Source organism: Tenrec ecaudatus, chromosome 1, assembly GCF_050624435.1.
Source record: "Tenrec ecaudatus isolate mTenEca1 chromosome 1, mTenEca1.hap1, whole genome shotgun sequence".
In the NCBI taxonomy this organism is placed as follows: Eukaryota; Metazoa; Chordata; class Mammalia; order Afrosoricida; family Tenrecidae; genus Tenrec; species Tenrec ecaudatus.
This window is the reverse complement of record NC_134530.1, coordinates 146,326,613-146,343,767: the sequence shown is the minus strand read 5'-3', so window position 1 is coordinate 146,343,767 and position 17,155 is coordinate 146,326,613. Positions and strand designations below refer to the sequence as shown.

Below are 17,155 nucleotides of genomic sequence, written 5' to 3'. Positions count from 1 at the left end.
GAGTGGGGAGCGGGGAGGGAGGGGGAAAAAAAAGAGGACCTGATGCAGAAGGCTTAAGTGGAGAGCAGATGCTTTGAAAATGATTAGGGCAAAGAATGTACGGATGTGCTTTATACAATTGATGTATATATATGTGTGGATTGTGATAAGAGTTGTATGAGCCCCTAATAAAATGTAAAAAAAGAAAAGGAAAAAACAACATTTGTTTCTTAGTATTTTTTCAGCTTCTAGTCTTTCTTAAATATTACCTCTTTCCTATAACATGAAAGTGCTTAAGAAAACTAGTGGGAAATTTCCATTTCAATGTTCCTGTATTGCATATAGTTCCCACATGTACTTCTGAGAAATAAAAGCATGAAAATTTTGCATCATTCTAAGCAATCTTATCATTAAGTAGATTTTGGGGGTGGGGTGATAGAATGACATGACCTAATTTTTTGTAGTTTAAAGTTGAAATATCTTTCAAGGTACTAACACAACTAAACAAATTAAATTTTCAATCATGAGCTTAACCTTCAAGTATAAAAGTAATCTTAACTTTAACCCACCAAAAAATTATAAAAATGCACCTGCTAATTCCTTTCAACTTTTCTGCATTTAGAAAACAGCCCCTGGAAAACGTGCTCCATGAAGAGCAGGTTACTCCTCAGTAGGAGAGCACGGAGCCTTGTATGCTACATGGTCTTCTCGGAGAGACATTCTGTCTTGGTGAAGCTTTTAAAAATCGATGCTGAACATTTGCATGTTCTCAAGAGTACTTCAAATGAAGAAAACAATCACACAAATAAAGTTTTAAAGTCACAAAGAGTCACTTGGAAGAATGAGTACCTAAGTTTCACGTCTTACCTTTCTGTAGGAATCTTCTATCGTTGGGTCGTATTTTTCGACAAAAATCCCCTGAACAAACTGAACTGTCTAGAAAAAAAAACCCCAAAACACAGATAAGACTATAAGAAAAATGACAAAATGATTAAAAATAAGAAAAGAAAAATGACAATCTCTTGGATGTTACTTAACCTCACAAAATTATAACGATTAAAGTTATGTTAAGGGTCTGGGTGAAAGTCATCATTATTTTGTTTTCAATATAAAGATATATCCATAATAGAGAACATTTTTTAAGAAAGGAGGCTGTCATGTTTAAAACTACCAGTCATTTTGCTGCAGCCCTTCCACAGTTAGGTAATCACTAGTTTTAAAATACAGTGAACAGTTAAATAAATTCCTCCTATCATCTCTTCATGTATCTATAATAACTTTAACTCAACGTTCTCAAAGCTGCGAGAGAGACAAAAGCTACCCCTAGAAAGGGGGGGAAATAGTCTTAAACTCATCTCAAGGGAGGAAAGGGAAAAGAGCTAAAATTGAATGACTTTCTGCAATGTTCTGGTCACTTTAAATTGTTTAATAGTCATATTTTAATTTCACATCAACCCCAGAAGTGTTATTTTACCCATTTGCCAACTTCTTTATATCTAAGTCTCATACTTCCCATGGGAAAACACTGCCTGCCCATGATGTTCAGATATTACCTACTTTTATCCCCGAGATCTCTGTGAGCAAGACTAATAAAAATCCACCCCCGTCACTGAGTTTATTCCAATTCATAACAGACACTAGAAAAGTAGGCATTCCATCATTTAGCGAATGAAAAGAAGTGTAAAAGAGTAAGTGGGATCTTTCTTAGTTTAAAAGCAGGGTTCTGTATACTGTTGTCTGAAAGTTAAGAATGTGGACTGACTACATCTCTGCTTAATTATCCAGGAGTAGTTCTTATACCATTTTAGCCTGAGTGTAATCAAACCAATGCAAATACATGTAGCTTCTGACACAACATATTCCAGCTACGACGATCTGCACTTTGGACTGTTTGATGTTTGTTGTTATTGGTTTTAATCAATTACTTAATTTTTAATATCTTATTGTTAGTAATATGAGGGACTTCAAAAGTTTTAAATGGAATTAAGAGAGGGGAATTTTTCTACGAACTTTTTTGAAGTCCACTGGTATTACTCTATAAATGTTACAGCACATAGTTTGCTGATGTATCATTCTAAGAAGTAATGTTTCTATACCTCAAAGACAAGTAAACTCTTCTTATAAAGATACTGATAATTAAAGGCAATAATAAAAAAAATTTTCTATTTAAATTTGAAAAATGAGGTCTTCGATTTATGTCAGAACTTAAGGAGTGAACCCTGTTGGAAGGTAGAGACCACCTGCACAGGAAATTCACACTTCTCTTTTTCTAAGCTCACATTCTTCAAAGGAAACTCCTGATATAGCCAAGGCCCAAACCTGAATCCGCTCATCTCCTAAGTAACGTACATAAGTTAAAAATGAAACCGTCTACGGTGGCTTCCTCACATGCGTTAGAAAAGACTGCAGCTCCTCAAATATGGTCTAGGGCCGAGGGCCCAAGACCAAAGTATACAGACAGGAGTTTTCCAAAGGATATGTAATATACCATAACAGATCTGAGGAAGCAGCAAGAGATGAGAATCCAACTGCCTGCTATGAAATGTTAGCAACTTGCAAAAAGGAAAACCAACCCCAGGACTCTCACTCCTTCCTAACAAAAGCAATCCCCTTCATTATTCCTGTGAGTCCCATTTTTTCTCTCTCAATTTCCAGTGACACCTCACTCATTTTATGAGTGACATCTTACTCATAAAAGGGACTTTTATTTTATTCCTGTGGTTTTCCAATTGGATCACCTCCTTTCTCTTATAGCTACTTTAAGTCTTTTCTATAAAACTTATTCCCTTTTCCTCCTGTATCATTTTCCTCTTCACTGAACTCTCTTTAACAATAAATCTTGAATATCATTATATATCAATAAAAGAGCTAGTGTCTTCCATTTAATATCTCTAAAGTATTTGGCCCTAATTATGTATTCAAAAATATATCAAACTAGCCCCGTGGGCAGGCATTCAGGCTGTTTATAAATGATGCCACTGTAAAGAATGTGATAATGGATGTCATTGATATGTCATTTTGCATACACGATCTTAATTATGGGATATATTTTCAGAAAGGAGTTGGTAAATTGAATAATGCAAAGATTTAAAATGATAGCTAAAGATAAAAATAGAAAACAAAAAAACCTGGAAATTAGAGTGTTTACAAGGATGTGGAGAATCTGGAACTTTTATCCATTGATGGTAGGAATACAAAATGGCAGCCATAGTAGAAAACTAAAATTAAAATTACCAGATGGCTCAGCAATTCTCCAAAAGCAACAACTTGTATACCCATATTCATGGAAGCACTATTCCCAATAGCCAGAAGGTGGAGACAACTTATGTCCCCATCAATAAATGAATAAACAAAATGTGGTATGTACATACATACATTCATATAATGGAACACTACTCAGCCTTAAAGAAAAATAAAGTCCTGATCCATGCCCCTATATAAATGGATGTTCACAACTTTATGCTTAGCGAATTAAGTCAATCACAAAATAACTAGTATTATATGATCATACTTATGTGAAAAAAAAATAGACAAATGCACTGATACAAAGTTGATCAAATGGTTACAAGAGGTGGGATGGAGGACGCCATTGTGTAGGAAGCAGTGTTTGTGGTAATGAGAAGTTTGACAATGATTATGGATGGTAATGTCACAACATGAATATCACTAACTTACTGATACGCACTTGCAGCCTCACAGGTGAAGCGATTCTCATAAAATTACACACTATCTATATATTGTTGGGAACCGTAACCACAAGACAGGCCTTCCTTTTTAAGTGTTTACCTTGAAACTCGAATTATTTGACCTATCTACTCAAATATCTCACAAACAACATTTGAAACGATTTCTGATGTTCGTGCAGAGACCTGCTATTCTCCAGTGTGTCCCTTCTCTAAAACTTAGTAACTCAAACTAAACATTTTGGAGTCAAATTCTTTTGAAAGTTCCTTTCTCTCAGTTTTCATGTCAACTCAGCACCACATTCTATCAGTTTTATCCTCTATTTGACTCTTGAGCCTACCCACTTCTCTCTGCTTCACTGCCATGGCCCTAATCCACCTCCTTTAACAAATCATTGGGGTACTGCATGAGCGCTCATCCAGTCTCCCACATCTCTCTATCTACCCTGTCATTCGTCGCTCTGCACAGAGCAACGTACTCGCTGTAACATGTACGTGTCACTCTGTCACCTGCACCCCTCTCTACAACCAAACACAAAACCCCAAAAATCCATCTTGGATGGCCTTTCAGTGGTATTAGGAATAAGTCCCAATTTTTTATATAGTTTTCTAGGCATGAGCTAGCCCCCTGCATACCTCTTACATCATTTCTCTCTGCTCCCCTCTTGGCTCGCTCCTACTTCAGATATACCAGTGGTTCTCAACCTTCCGAATGCTGCTACTCTTTCATACAGTTGTCCTTGTGTGGTGGTGACCCCTAACCATAAAATTATTTTTGTTGCTACTTCATAACTGTCATTTTGCTACTGTTATGAATAATCATGCAAATATCTGATATGCAGGATATATTTTCATTGTTACAAATTAAACAAAATGAAAACAGTGATTAATCACAAAACCAATATATAATTATATATTGTGAAACATTTACTTCTAATTACAAATAAATGAAATTGTGTCTTGAAGCATGGTGTAGCATGGGTAACGGTCTTAATGTAACAATAGTAAACTACATTGCTACATTTTGCTTTGACAGTATGCATAAAAAGCCAATGTCAGTGCCAAGGTTGAGACAGCTTCTTTCTCACCAGATCAGCATATTTGCATGTGGGCAGACCCGCCTGGAGATGGATAAAGGAAGTCTCGGTTCCCAAGACCATCCAAAATAGGTGTTTTCTGATGGTCTTAGGTGACCCAACAGGTTGAAAACCATTGATATAAACCATCTGAATGGCTTCTCCTCAAAACCTGTGCTGTATATCTTAGTTCCCATATTTGTGGATGCAATTCCAGCTGGGAACAAGGACTTCTTTGTTGTATTAATGAGGTCACACCAGTATCAGCTGTCTCTTAAACCAATTACATCTGTGACATAAACAGGAGATTAGGCACAGCAGCAAGTTGGCACAAAGGGGGTAAAGATCCGAGCTTGGTGGAGATCACCAAGGAACTGAAGATAAGAAGCTACAAGGGGGAAGAATTTTCTACCAAGGTGACCAGAAAGAACCTTTCCTAAGAGCCAGCACACCCTGAATTTGGACATCCAGCTTCCTACACTGTGAGAGAATACAAGTTTTATTAAGACTACTCATTTATGATATTTCTGTTAGAGGAAGAAACTAAGGCAATGACATCTGAGTTGTTCTAATTTAGGTTCACTAGGCTTTCTCTTAGTAATCTATACTTTACTTTCAGAGTATCTCTTTCCTATTTATAATTAAGTAGGTTTTTAAATTATGTTTTTGTATTTGGTTCATATTAAGCATGTCTATTATGTGCCTCCAAATAAATGATAAGCTCCATGAAGGACTGTGACTGGTGTCATCCCAGGGCCTGACATTTTAATGTTCAATGAATATAAATTGATCAATGAATATAGCATGCACACAACAAAATAATCTTCATTCTACTTAAGTCTGGAATGAAGGCAATGCAGGATTTATTCCACTAGCATCTGTAATAGTGGTCTCCTGCAGAGCAGCACAGCACCATAGGGTGCCAGGGCTATCCATCTGTCCAGGAGAACACTGCTACACCGTTCTTCTGAGGAGCGTCTGGTGGATTTGAACCAATGACCTATCAGCAATCAAGCACTTAACCCTCATGCCATCAGAGTTCCTTAATGAAATAATAATCTTATTCCTCTTTGAATCATGAACACTAGTGTCTGACATATATTAGCCAATAAATATCTAGCAACAGAAAAGATCAATGGCCACCATTATAATACTATATATCTGTGGTTCTTGAAAGATTCACTTCCCTGTAGAATACATTTTAAGAGTCAAGAAAACATGGCTAACTTTTCTATTTAGGACTGTTTTAGTGTCCTACAATACTCGCACTACATGACAGAGTAGAACTAACTGCCCCAGAAGGTTTCCCAGGCTTCAATTTTTAAGGGTGCAAGTGATCAGGCTTTCTCTCTCATGGAGCCACTGGATGAGTTTGGACTACCAACCTTTGAGTTACCTAAGCACCTAAGCACTGTGCCCCCAGGACACTTTCTATTTAGGTCTAGAAATCTGAAAGTAAGCACACATCGAAGTTCTTCTAAAACTGGGCTGATTGGTTAGAGCCAGGCAGCTAACTTACCAGAGCAGACTTCCCCACGCCTCCTGAACCAAGGACCACTAGCTTGTACTCACGCATGTTGTGGCCTGTTTAAACACTGACAATCTGGAAAACAAAAGTTGAAAGTAAGATTAAAATATAAACTAAGAATTTCCTAAGGATGCAAAACAGTTACATTAAGTAACATATCGTTTGCTTTTTTCTGTAAGTCAAACAAGAAGAAGAAAGCCTACATGGCTAAATTATGCATTTTTTTAACAGAAGCTGTAGAGATACTTTAAAGTATTTTAATTCATTAAAGATCAGCTCTGGCTTGGAATCAGTTATTAGTCTATTCATGCTACCTTTAAAGAGTGCTCAGAACACAAGATAATTAAAACCAATAGTTATAATTACACGCACGAAGCAAATTTTTGAAAAGGCTATCATTTAAATTAAAAAAATATTTAAAAAATTGTTTTATGGGGGACTTGTATAACTATTATCGCTATCATTTAAATTATTGTGCTTTAAAAGTATACTTATTTTATTTGTTCAAAATATCATACATTAATTTCCATATTTTGGTCAATATTGTGTTACAGCTGAACCATGCAAAATGTCACCTCAAAAATCATTAGAATGCTCAGAGGACATTATGCAGAAAATGAAAAGACAACATACAGACAGAATGGGAGAAAATATCTTTGAATTATATGCTGGATAAGGGTTTGATATACATAATACATAAAGAATACCTACATCTCACAAAATAATCCAATTAAAAATGATCCAAGGACTTAATAGACATTTGTTCAAAGAAGAAATACACTATTGTTGATGAGAATGTAAAGTCGTATAGTCTCTGTGGTACACAATTTGGAAATTTCTCAAAATACTGATATATAATTACCATCAACCAAAGTCCCAAATCGAACCCATTGCCATCAAGATGATTCTGACCCATGGTGACCCTTGAAAACATTTCCACACACAAAAATTTTTTTTTCCACTCCACAAAATACGCTTCTATGGAAGCAGACATCTTTTTCCAGCAGAGCAGCTGGTGGTTTTGAACCACTGACCTTAGGGTTTGCAATTCCAGGGTTATCTCCAGTGCCACCAGAGGTCCTTTATGCTAAGATTCAGCAATTCTACTTCTAAGCAAATGACCAAAAGAAATGAAAGCAAGAACTCTGAGAGACGTACACACCAATGTTTAAAGAATATATGGGTTTGTTTTGCTGTTGCTTGCTAGGCAAGAGAAACACTCCACAGAGCCAACGATAGCTGAATGGATAAACAAAATGTGGTATATATGTACACTAGACTATATTCTGCCATAGAAAGAACAGATGTCTCATACACACTCCCATATGGATACATCTTGAATACATTATGCTACGTAAGCCACATATAGGAAGACCAACATTGTACTGTCATTGTATGGTCTCACTTACATGAAAAGAGCCTAGAAGCAGCAAGGAGATGAGAGTCCTGTCGGCACAGTGGGTTACGCCACTGGGCTGCTCACTGCAAGGTCGGCAGTGGAAAGCCCCAGCTGCTTCGAGGGAGAAAGAGGAAGCGTCCTGCTCCCACGCAGGTGTGCAATCCTCAGAAGGCCAAAAGGCAGTTCTTGTGTGCATCGTGTAGGGCTGCTCTGAGTGGGAATCAACTCCCAGGCAGAGCCGAGTGGGGCCAGGGTGAGGGGGCGTCACTACTTGATGGGTAAAGAATTTCTATTTGTGGCGATGCAAATGCTTTGGCAACAAATGGTGATTATGGTTGCATAATACTGTGTGATTAGTGCCAGTAGATCTTACACTTGAAGATGGTAAGAATGGCAACCTTTATGCTATGTGCATCTTCTTGTCAGGTGCTTTCATGCATGCTCCAACCCATAGAGGCTCTATGAGCAAAAGAAAGCAATGTACGGTTCTGAGTCTCATAATTATTATCTTACTACAAGTAAAAAAGAAAAATCAAGGCAACTAGGATGCAAATGGGGGAATACGGATGAAACGATATAAACTCTACAGGCAGGCCTCTAAGGCCCAAATTGCTAGAGGGGTAAAAAACAGAATATAAACCTTATTTATTTTTTATCTCCATGCTTATCTTCATAAGCATGAAGAGACGATTAAGAGTTTACAATAAAAAAAGTTTGCAGTTTAGGTCATGATGGATAACTGGGAATGGACTGATGGGCCACAAGTACAAAACCTGACGAAACAATGAAACTGCTTTCAGGCACTGGACAAAGAACACGATTGTGATCTCTGAAAGACGGGAAGCAATGAGTAAGGCCTAAAACTACTTGGCTTTCTACATGGAGGCATTTTTCAGACTGGTGCAAAGAGGAAGAACTCAAGTAGAGTCCAGACGTACAGCAGAGAAGAGAGAGAGAGCTATATATAGAAAATTCTAGAAATCTGTACAGAGGCCACTTCAGGTTTGTGGTCAGACAACAAACCAAAATGCAGAGTAAACACCATGAGGTAAAACAAAGAATAAATTAATTCCCAGAGTTTATATGGTGCTGGGATATAACGGATTTAAGACCAGAAAATTTCTCCTCAAAAAACAGGTATTCACCTTTAATCTCAAAAGAATGAAATATATCCTGGTAACAGGGTTAACAGCTCTAGAGTAGACAATGCTAGTTGCTTTATAACAAAGCTTTAACAATAAGCCTTATAGGGTACTTCAAATACCTATCAAAACAGAGCCTACTACAATTATTTTAAAGAAAACAAATAGAAAAAACAAATAAACAAAAACTGTCTCCATTCAACAGTTTAAAATTAATAATGCTATTGTGAAAGTACTTCAAACTTTATAAAACATAATAAAGAGAAAAATGGAAGGCATTAAAAAGTACCAACAATATAATCTAGGGTTTGGTCTGCTAACTGCAAGGTCAGCAGTTTGAAAGCAGCCGCCGTGCAGGAGAAAAGACGAGGCTTTCTGCTCCTGTTAAACAGGCTCAGAAACTCACCAGCACAGTTTGACCTTGTCCTGGAGGGCCACCACCAAGACCCAGAATCAACTCAATTACAGCCAGTGAGTTTCAAAAGCACATTAGAAATGAAACTATCACTGCTTTTGATTAAACAGCACAGAAAAAATGAAAAAGTCTGAAGACAGCAATAAGGAGTCACAAACTGAACCACAGTACAAAGGCACCAAGGAAGATGGGAAGGGAAAGAGAGGGCCAAAAGAACAGATGCTCTTAAGCTGTCTAATAAAAGTGTATCTGCAATCTGTAGAGGAAAAACATTTGAGGAAATGGTAAAACATTGTCCAAACTGACAATAACTGTAAACTCACAGATCCAAGAAACATGACTAACCCCCTCCTCAAGGAGGAAACACCGCCACTACTAACTACTACTACTACACCAGCATAAACACATATAACCCAATTCTTGAAAATCAATAAAAATGAGACATTTTACTGGAAGCCAGAGGAAGAATACATACAGAGAACAAAGGTTAAAGAAATAACACATACTTTTCTTGAGAGACTATGTAAGATTAAATAAAATGGAGCACATCTTTTAAATCCTTAAGGAAAAATATGGTCTACATAGAATGCTAAATATAATGAATTATTCTTCAAAACTGAAAGTGGAATAAAACTTTTTTTTCAGTGAACCCAATACCATTGAAATGATTCTAACTCATAAGCAACCCTATAGGATAGAGTAGAACTGCCCCTGTGGGTTTCGGAGCGACTTCACGGAACATACATTTTTACAGAGTAGAAAGCCTCCTCTTGTTCCCAAAGAGGGCTGCTGGATCCCAACATGCATTGCAGCCCAACATGCAATGCAACTCATTACATCACCAGGGTTCCACCTCCACTTGCATCCCTTCCTCCCCACTAAAAATTGGCAAAAAGGAAAAATTTCAAGTGGAAGAAAATTACATGAGATGGAACTTAGATCGAAATGAATGAATAGTACTAAGATAATAAAGAGTATCATAAATTTTGAATGACAGTGAATGTAAAATACCTTACTGAATGGGTACAGCAAAAGTAGTAACAATGTACCACGGGATGCATATCACATGTATGGAAGAACATGCAAGAAAGTGGAATATATTACTGAAGGCTCACATTAAATCTGAAACGATGTATTATTTAAAGGTCAACTGTGAAGCATCGAAGACTCATTTTAAACCTTAGAGAAACCCCCCCAAAACCAAGGAGCAGAGCTAATAATCAAGTAGCTAAGAGAAATTAGAATTACAACAAACAATAGGGTTAGGGTTAGAGTTACGGTAAAAGAGAAAAAACAAACAAACAAAATTAATCTATTCAAAAGAAAAGAAACTAATAAAACTGCAAACTAACAAAAAGGACCAGCCCCCCCCCAAAAAAAAGAAAAAAATGGGACAAATACCAATCTTTTGGTTTCAGACCTCTTTATACTCTTACATTCTTAACCACTTTCATGTAGGTTATCGGAAATAAATGAGGTTTTTTTTTTTTCCCAAAGGCTTTTTCTGTATCTATTACTATGTATGGTCTTTCCTTTTCACTTCTCATTCTGTCCTTTTATTCTGTCAATGTCTGCTCTATGTCTGCACGTCACACTAGTCCAGGCGCATGTTTTCAGAAGGTCTTGTGGGCTGACGTTCCTGAGGGAACCCTGTGGAGAGCAGCTCTACTGACACCCACGGAGCACTGTGAGTTAGAATGCACAGGGATGCACAGCACAGGCTCTGTCTCTATTTGCATCTCTGGGCTGTAGATGTTCTGGAGCTGGGAAGGTGGGAGAACCCCTAAAGCTACTTTGCTGAAATACTAAGTGGGAGAAAGCTGAGGTTTCCTACTCCTGGAAAGAGTTCAGTCTCGGAAACCCACAGGAGCAGTCCTACTGTGATTGACAGGGTTGTTATGAGCCAGAACCAACTCAATGGCATCAAGGGTTTGTTTTTCCGTTTTAAATACTTAAAAACAGAAAGTTACCCATTTTTATAATGAAAACCACTTAAGAGGGTTGCTCAGCTGTTTGAGTTGTTGAATATAAAAATGGTGTTCTAAAACATAAACCTCCACCTGATTCACAATAAAAAGTTTTTGTTTTATTTTTTAAAAAGAGCTAAATAACCACATGGGATCAAATTGACAAGAGCAAGACAAAAGATTAGGTAGGATCCTTAGCAGGCAGTGAGTTCACACTAAATTAGAAAAACAATTCAGAAAAGGAGGGCAAGAACGGTTGCCCAGCTCCAAGAACACAATCAACGTACATATAGAAATTGTTGAAATGGTGTATAGTTTGCTTGTATATTCTCAACACCAACACACAAATAAATGAAATTTAAAGGAGAAAAACTGTCTTTAGCTGCCGATACTGAGATTGTAGACTCTAAGGAATACACAGAGCTCCTGGACTAAAAGTGAATGCAGTAAGGATGCAACAATAAACCAATACACAAAACACAGTGCATTTCCACATACTGGTAAAGACAACTGAAAAACAACTAAAAAATGTATGCCATTTACAATAGCTTCAGGAAGAAAAATAATTTGAGATAAACTTAGCAAAGGATGTACAAGTCCTATACAATAAAATCAAAGACACGGCTAAGAGAAGCATAAGACTTAGTAGATGGAGTGATAAGATTATATTATATTAAGATATGCTCATATTATTGTTAAGATATCAATTCTCAGCAAATGCTTTATAAAGTCATTCAATCCCAACCAGCCACTTTTCTTTCTTTTGTAGAAACTGATAAAATGGCTTTACATTTCATATGAAAGTGTAAATAATGAAATAGCATGTTTGAAAAAACATTATAGGACTTATACTATCTGACTTCAAGACTTCAGTATAAGACAGAAGTAATAAAGACAATGATATAAATGCAGACACAGTAGAATAGAGTTTAGAAGCAGAATTACACATTTATGTTTTCAGTTCACTTTTGACAAAGAGGATGTGGTCCCTAGTGATCCTGGCCCCCAGGCCTTTATATATCTTTCTATAGTTCCTGTAAGGATCGTTATTCATTTATTTTAACTAATTAAAAAAAGTCTGCTCTGAGCATTATACTCTTTATAAGTTATCCATTTTTATAATGCAAGCTACTTGAGAGGTTCGGCAGGTTGTTTTAAGTTGCTGAATAAAAAAAAGGTGATCTGAAACATAAACCTCAGTTTAGAGTTAGCACTCCGTTGTTAACCCAAAGGCCGGTGGTGGAACGCACCAGCTCCTCACTCCGTGGTAGACAGGCATGGCAACCTGTTTCCAGAGAGACCATAGTTTGAAAACTCCAGGGGGAAATTCTATTCTGATTTGTAAACTTGCTATCAGCTGGAATGGTAATGGGTTTTCTTTTTGGTTTGGTAGTTTCCTAGAAGCCCAGCCATATGCTCAGTAGAATATGGCAAAAGTGACGATATGTGACATCTAACTCTAGTACCTGAAAGGACTGCAGTCTGTTTTGTGGTCTCCTGGGGGAGAGAGTCAAAAAACCCTTCAGAGAGCTTCACCTCACGAGAACGGCGGCAGGGCTCTGACTGAGAGCAAACATCGACTTGCCAGCGCTGTGAACGGGTCACCGAGGAAGCAGAACTTGCTTACTCCCAGTCCAGCCTTCATCAGGATTACAATCTCCTAAGAGAGCTTTCCGTCAAATTCATATGAAATGCCCGATCCATAGAAACTGGGAGATGATAATTACTGCTGGTCAAAGCTAGTTACACAGCAACAGGTAACTAATAGAAGGATGGAAGTCATGTAGTGTGGAAAGAGATTTAACAAAGCAACCTGGAACAACCAGCGATGTGAGAAAACACTGGACTCGTTTTGTCTCTTACAGCCCAAACAGAAACAATGAACGCAAGTACCCTTTAGGAGGTAAATGGTAATTGTAATGTGTCCAATCAATGAAATACTGTTCAGTAATAAAAACAAATAAATTATTGATAGTGTATCAGTATGGATGAATGTCAATTAAGTGCTCAGTAAAACAAGCCAGAAACAAGAGTGTCAACTTCAGCTGCGATGGTCAGTGGGGATGGGGATGGGGTGATGACTCCAAAGGAACTTTTGGGGACCAAGATCTGTGAAGCTTGATTGTGGTGGGTTATACACTTGTGTCCATTCGGAATTAACTGACAGATATATACACGCGTGTATTTAAAATACCCTTTTAAAATAAGTGCATTCTATTTTAAGTATAGCTCAGCAGCTAATTTAAGAAAATCCAATGGAGAGAAAAGGAACATTTCTCAGAATGCCAATTACAAATACAAAAAACCCTCAAAACCAAACCCATTCCGACTGCATCAACTCCAATTCACAGTTGCCCGACAGGGCAGAGCAGAACAGCTCTTTCAGGCTGAGCGGTTCAAACCTTTGCAGAAGCAGAAAACCTCATCTTTGTACGGGGAGGCGAGTGGGTTTGAGCCCCCCCAATGCTTACCCCACCGCAACATTTGTTGTCAGGTGCCACTGAGTCAGTCCCAACTCTTAGTGACCCTGTGTACAACAGAATGAACACCTCCCGGGCATGTGCCATCCTCACCACCATTATGTCTGAGCCCAACCGTACCACTCAAACACAAAACTCTGCCAGTGACTGGCAACTTATAGGGACCCTATAGTGGACAGGGTAGAACTGCCCCTGTGAGTTTTCAAGACTGTAACTCTTTTAGGGCCTAGATAAGCCGTATCTTTCTCCAGCAGAGGGCTAGTGGTTTTGAACTGCTGACCTTGCAGTTAGTAGTCCAAAGGGTAACTATTATGGTACAAGGGTCACTGAATTACATACCCAGGAAGTATAAACTTGTAGACTACATAGCAGACAGCATGACAAGCTTGATTCTTTGTCTGAATCAAATATTTACAGAGTACATCCAAGATACAAGGGTATATGCTAGGTGCCAGGGTCATAGAAATGAAAACACATGGTTCCCACCCTCATGGAGCTCAGAGGAGAGGAGAAAACATATGTAATGTGGGCAACGTTACTACAGAGACAGGATATAATAAGGGAGGAAGAAAGAGAGAAAAACAGAGTATAGGATGATCTTTCAATGGAAGTAACAGAGCAGCCAAGGGAAAACCTGAATAGGAATGCTCCAGGTCCATCTGAAAGATGGAGGAAACAGTTTGAGCAAATGTACCAAAGATGAACTATAGCTCAAGGGGCTCAAGGAAGTCCAACTAGTTCAAGTGTGGATGGAAACAGAAAACACATGGAGGAGGTGGGATAACTGATACCACGTTGTGAGATTGCAACCAATGACATGAAACAGATTGCACGAATTACTGAATGGCAAACCAATTTGCTCTGTAAATCGGCATCCTGTATAAAAAAGCTTTTTAAAAAACCAGTTTACAATTTATCTAGAAATGAAGAGAAAACATACTAATGTTTAAAAAAGCATTATGGTCATATTTATGTTTTGGAAATATACCTACTGACAGCACTGAAGGCTGTACAAATGGATGGAAGGATGGAGCTCTTAGAGGCAGAGGAAATAGGAAGCTACAATAGTTAGATGGCCCTGTCAATAATTTCCTTTCCCAGCCTCCAGTGATTTTCCGTCTGAGCATTCTGATTACTCTAAACAAGATGTGACTACATCCTCTTTCTAATCTTACAATTTTTCTCTTTCCAGAGAGAATCCTAATATAGAAATCTCATTTATACTTCTCCAGTGCCTCCGGCTCTGTTAGAGCCCACAGTATTTAGAGAAATCACTCAGAACACAGCCAATTTTTGCGGGGTAATCGGCAACAATATAATGTTTGGTCCGTGTTCCTCAACTAAGTGGTAAGATACTCAAGTTCAAAAGACATTTTCCACATAGTGTCTGCATAGAAAATGGTTTTCTTGACACCTAACAAATACCATATGTTACGAATGCATGCATGTGTATACATGCAGACATACGAAGAAAAAAAGACAACACACACACACTCCCCAATAAGGAATGATGTGGGTCAGTATTTTCTTTCTAAAGCAGAGTAGTTCTGACTCAGTACTGCCAAGTTTAAAAACCACTATGTTCTTCTAAGCAAATGCAATGCCTTTTTATGGAAATCTTCTGTGCCCTGTTCTCACAACACAGCACCAGAAAATTTCTCACTCTGGTCAAGATTCCCTGACAATAAGGAGGGCAGGAATAAGCATTACAATGTGTTTAAATTTTAAGCCAATCTTGGGTCCCTAATCTTATAGGCCACGTTTAATAATCTGCCCATTCTTCCTTCAGCAAAACTACTCCCCTCTCTAACAATTTCATTGGCATATAAGTCATGTCCTACAATGCAATACTTAAAATTACTTCTAAATTACACAAAATAACATAAGTTGACTCTGTGAGGCACATTGATTCTACTTTGCTGTTTTGTATTTTTGAGATGCAAACTAATAGGAAGAATTATGTTCTCCTTCACAACTGAACCTGTAATGAAAGAAAGAAAATTAAAAGAAACTTAGATGTGAAAAGTAATTTTTGAAAACAAAAATTTCATTAATTAACTCTGACAGCAGTTTGGCAACATGGTTTGTTAATGATGCTGATGGCTATATGTAAGTTAAAAATGGGCAAATAAGATGTGAATACTTTAAAATTGAAAAGTGACAAGCTTGTTTTGGGAAGCTAACAATTTGGCAATAATGGTAAGCTTTAACTTTCCAAAATAAAAAACAATGTCCCCAGAGTATTTGTTGCTGTTAGGTGCTGTCCAATCAGTTCCAACTCATAGCAGTTCTATGCACAGCAGAATGACACTTTCCTGGTCCTGCCCATCCTCACCATTATGGTGTGATGTGGTCTTTCTGATTTACTGTCCAGCTTTTGTATACATAAGAGGTGGTTGAAAATACCACGACTTAGGTCAGGTGCACCTAAGTCTTCAAAGCAACATCTCTGTTCTTTAATGCTTCTGGTAACAACTGAAAAAAAAAAAAGGTAAACTCAACTTTTTAGGTATGAAATAATATAATTATAATCACTGAGAATATTTTTTCCTTGATACTAGTTATTTTTAACCCTCTCAAGACTAGCACTTTGGAGGAAGATGAGACCAGCAAGTGACCAGACAAAATCTACTTGTCAATTAATGATCTATTTTTTAATTTGTTCTCACATTCTAAAACCAGACATGGCTAACCTTATAGTAACTTCTATTCCTTTCTACAGGGATAGAAGATAAGCTCCTAGAAGCAAAAGCGGTCAACAGAATTCTCAAAAAGAACAGATAATTAACAATCAGATGAGAAAAGCAATTGATCGATGCCAAAATAGAAAAAGTCAACAAACAGAACAAAACAAAGGAAAGAAAGGTATACAGAATGTCTATAGAAAAACATACAATAAATGCAATATTCTTAAAGAGACCTTTGAGGTAATCCATCTAAGTAAAAGATACATTGGAGTATCTTTTAGGGAGTAGAAATATGATTACTGAAATAAAAGTTCAACAGAGAGATTGTAAAGAAAAATGGTTCAGGCAAACAGCAAGTTTGTGAACCAACATACTTAACCCAGAATCCACAGCAGTGCAGAACTAGTGGCTAGAGTGATGAAAGAATACAGGATGAAAGAAAAAGGAGGACAGATCCAAAAGTCCAAATAGCTACTTGACAAGAAGTCTAGAAGCAATAGAGACACCAAAGAAATGATAGAAGATAATTTTCAGAAGTAAATTAAAATAAAGAAATTCTCAGATTTAAAATGCCCAATAAATGCCGAGTACAATGAAAATTCAAGATCGACACTTGAATATCAAACTCAAATTCATTGCCACTGAGTCAGTTCCAAGTCATAGAGACACTATGGGACAGGGTCGAACTGCCCTAGTGGGTGTCTGAGAATGTAACTCTTTACAGAAGTAGAAAGTCTAATTTTTCTCCCACAGAGTAGCTGGTGGTTAACTGCTGACCTGGCAGTTAGCAGTGTAACTT

At 37.5% G+C, this 17,155-nt stretch overlaps 1 protein-coding gene across 1 annotated transcript in view; it reads right to left on the bottom strand.

Moving 5' to 3' along the window:
- The window catches only part of RAP1A (RAP1A, member of RAS oncogene family), a 91,448-nt gene that overhangs the window by 15,742 nt on the left and 58,551 nt on the right, over positions 1-17,155 (bottom strand). Inside the window, exons 2-3 of the mRNA XM_075559343.1 lie at positions 6,258-6,341; positions 847-915 (exon numbers count right to left, since the gene is read on the bottom strand). Coding sequence (XP_075415458.1) covers positions 847-915; positions 6,258-6,314 — 126 coding nt within the window. The 5' untranslated portion in view covers positions 6,315-6,341. The remainder of the gene's footprint in view (positions 1-846; positions 916-6,257; positions 6,342-17,155) is intronic.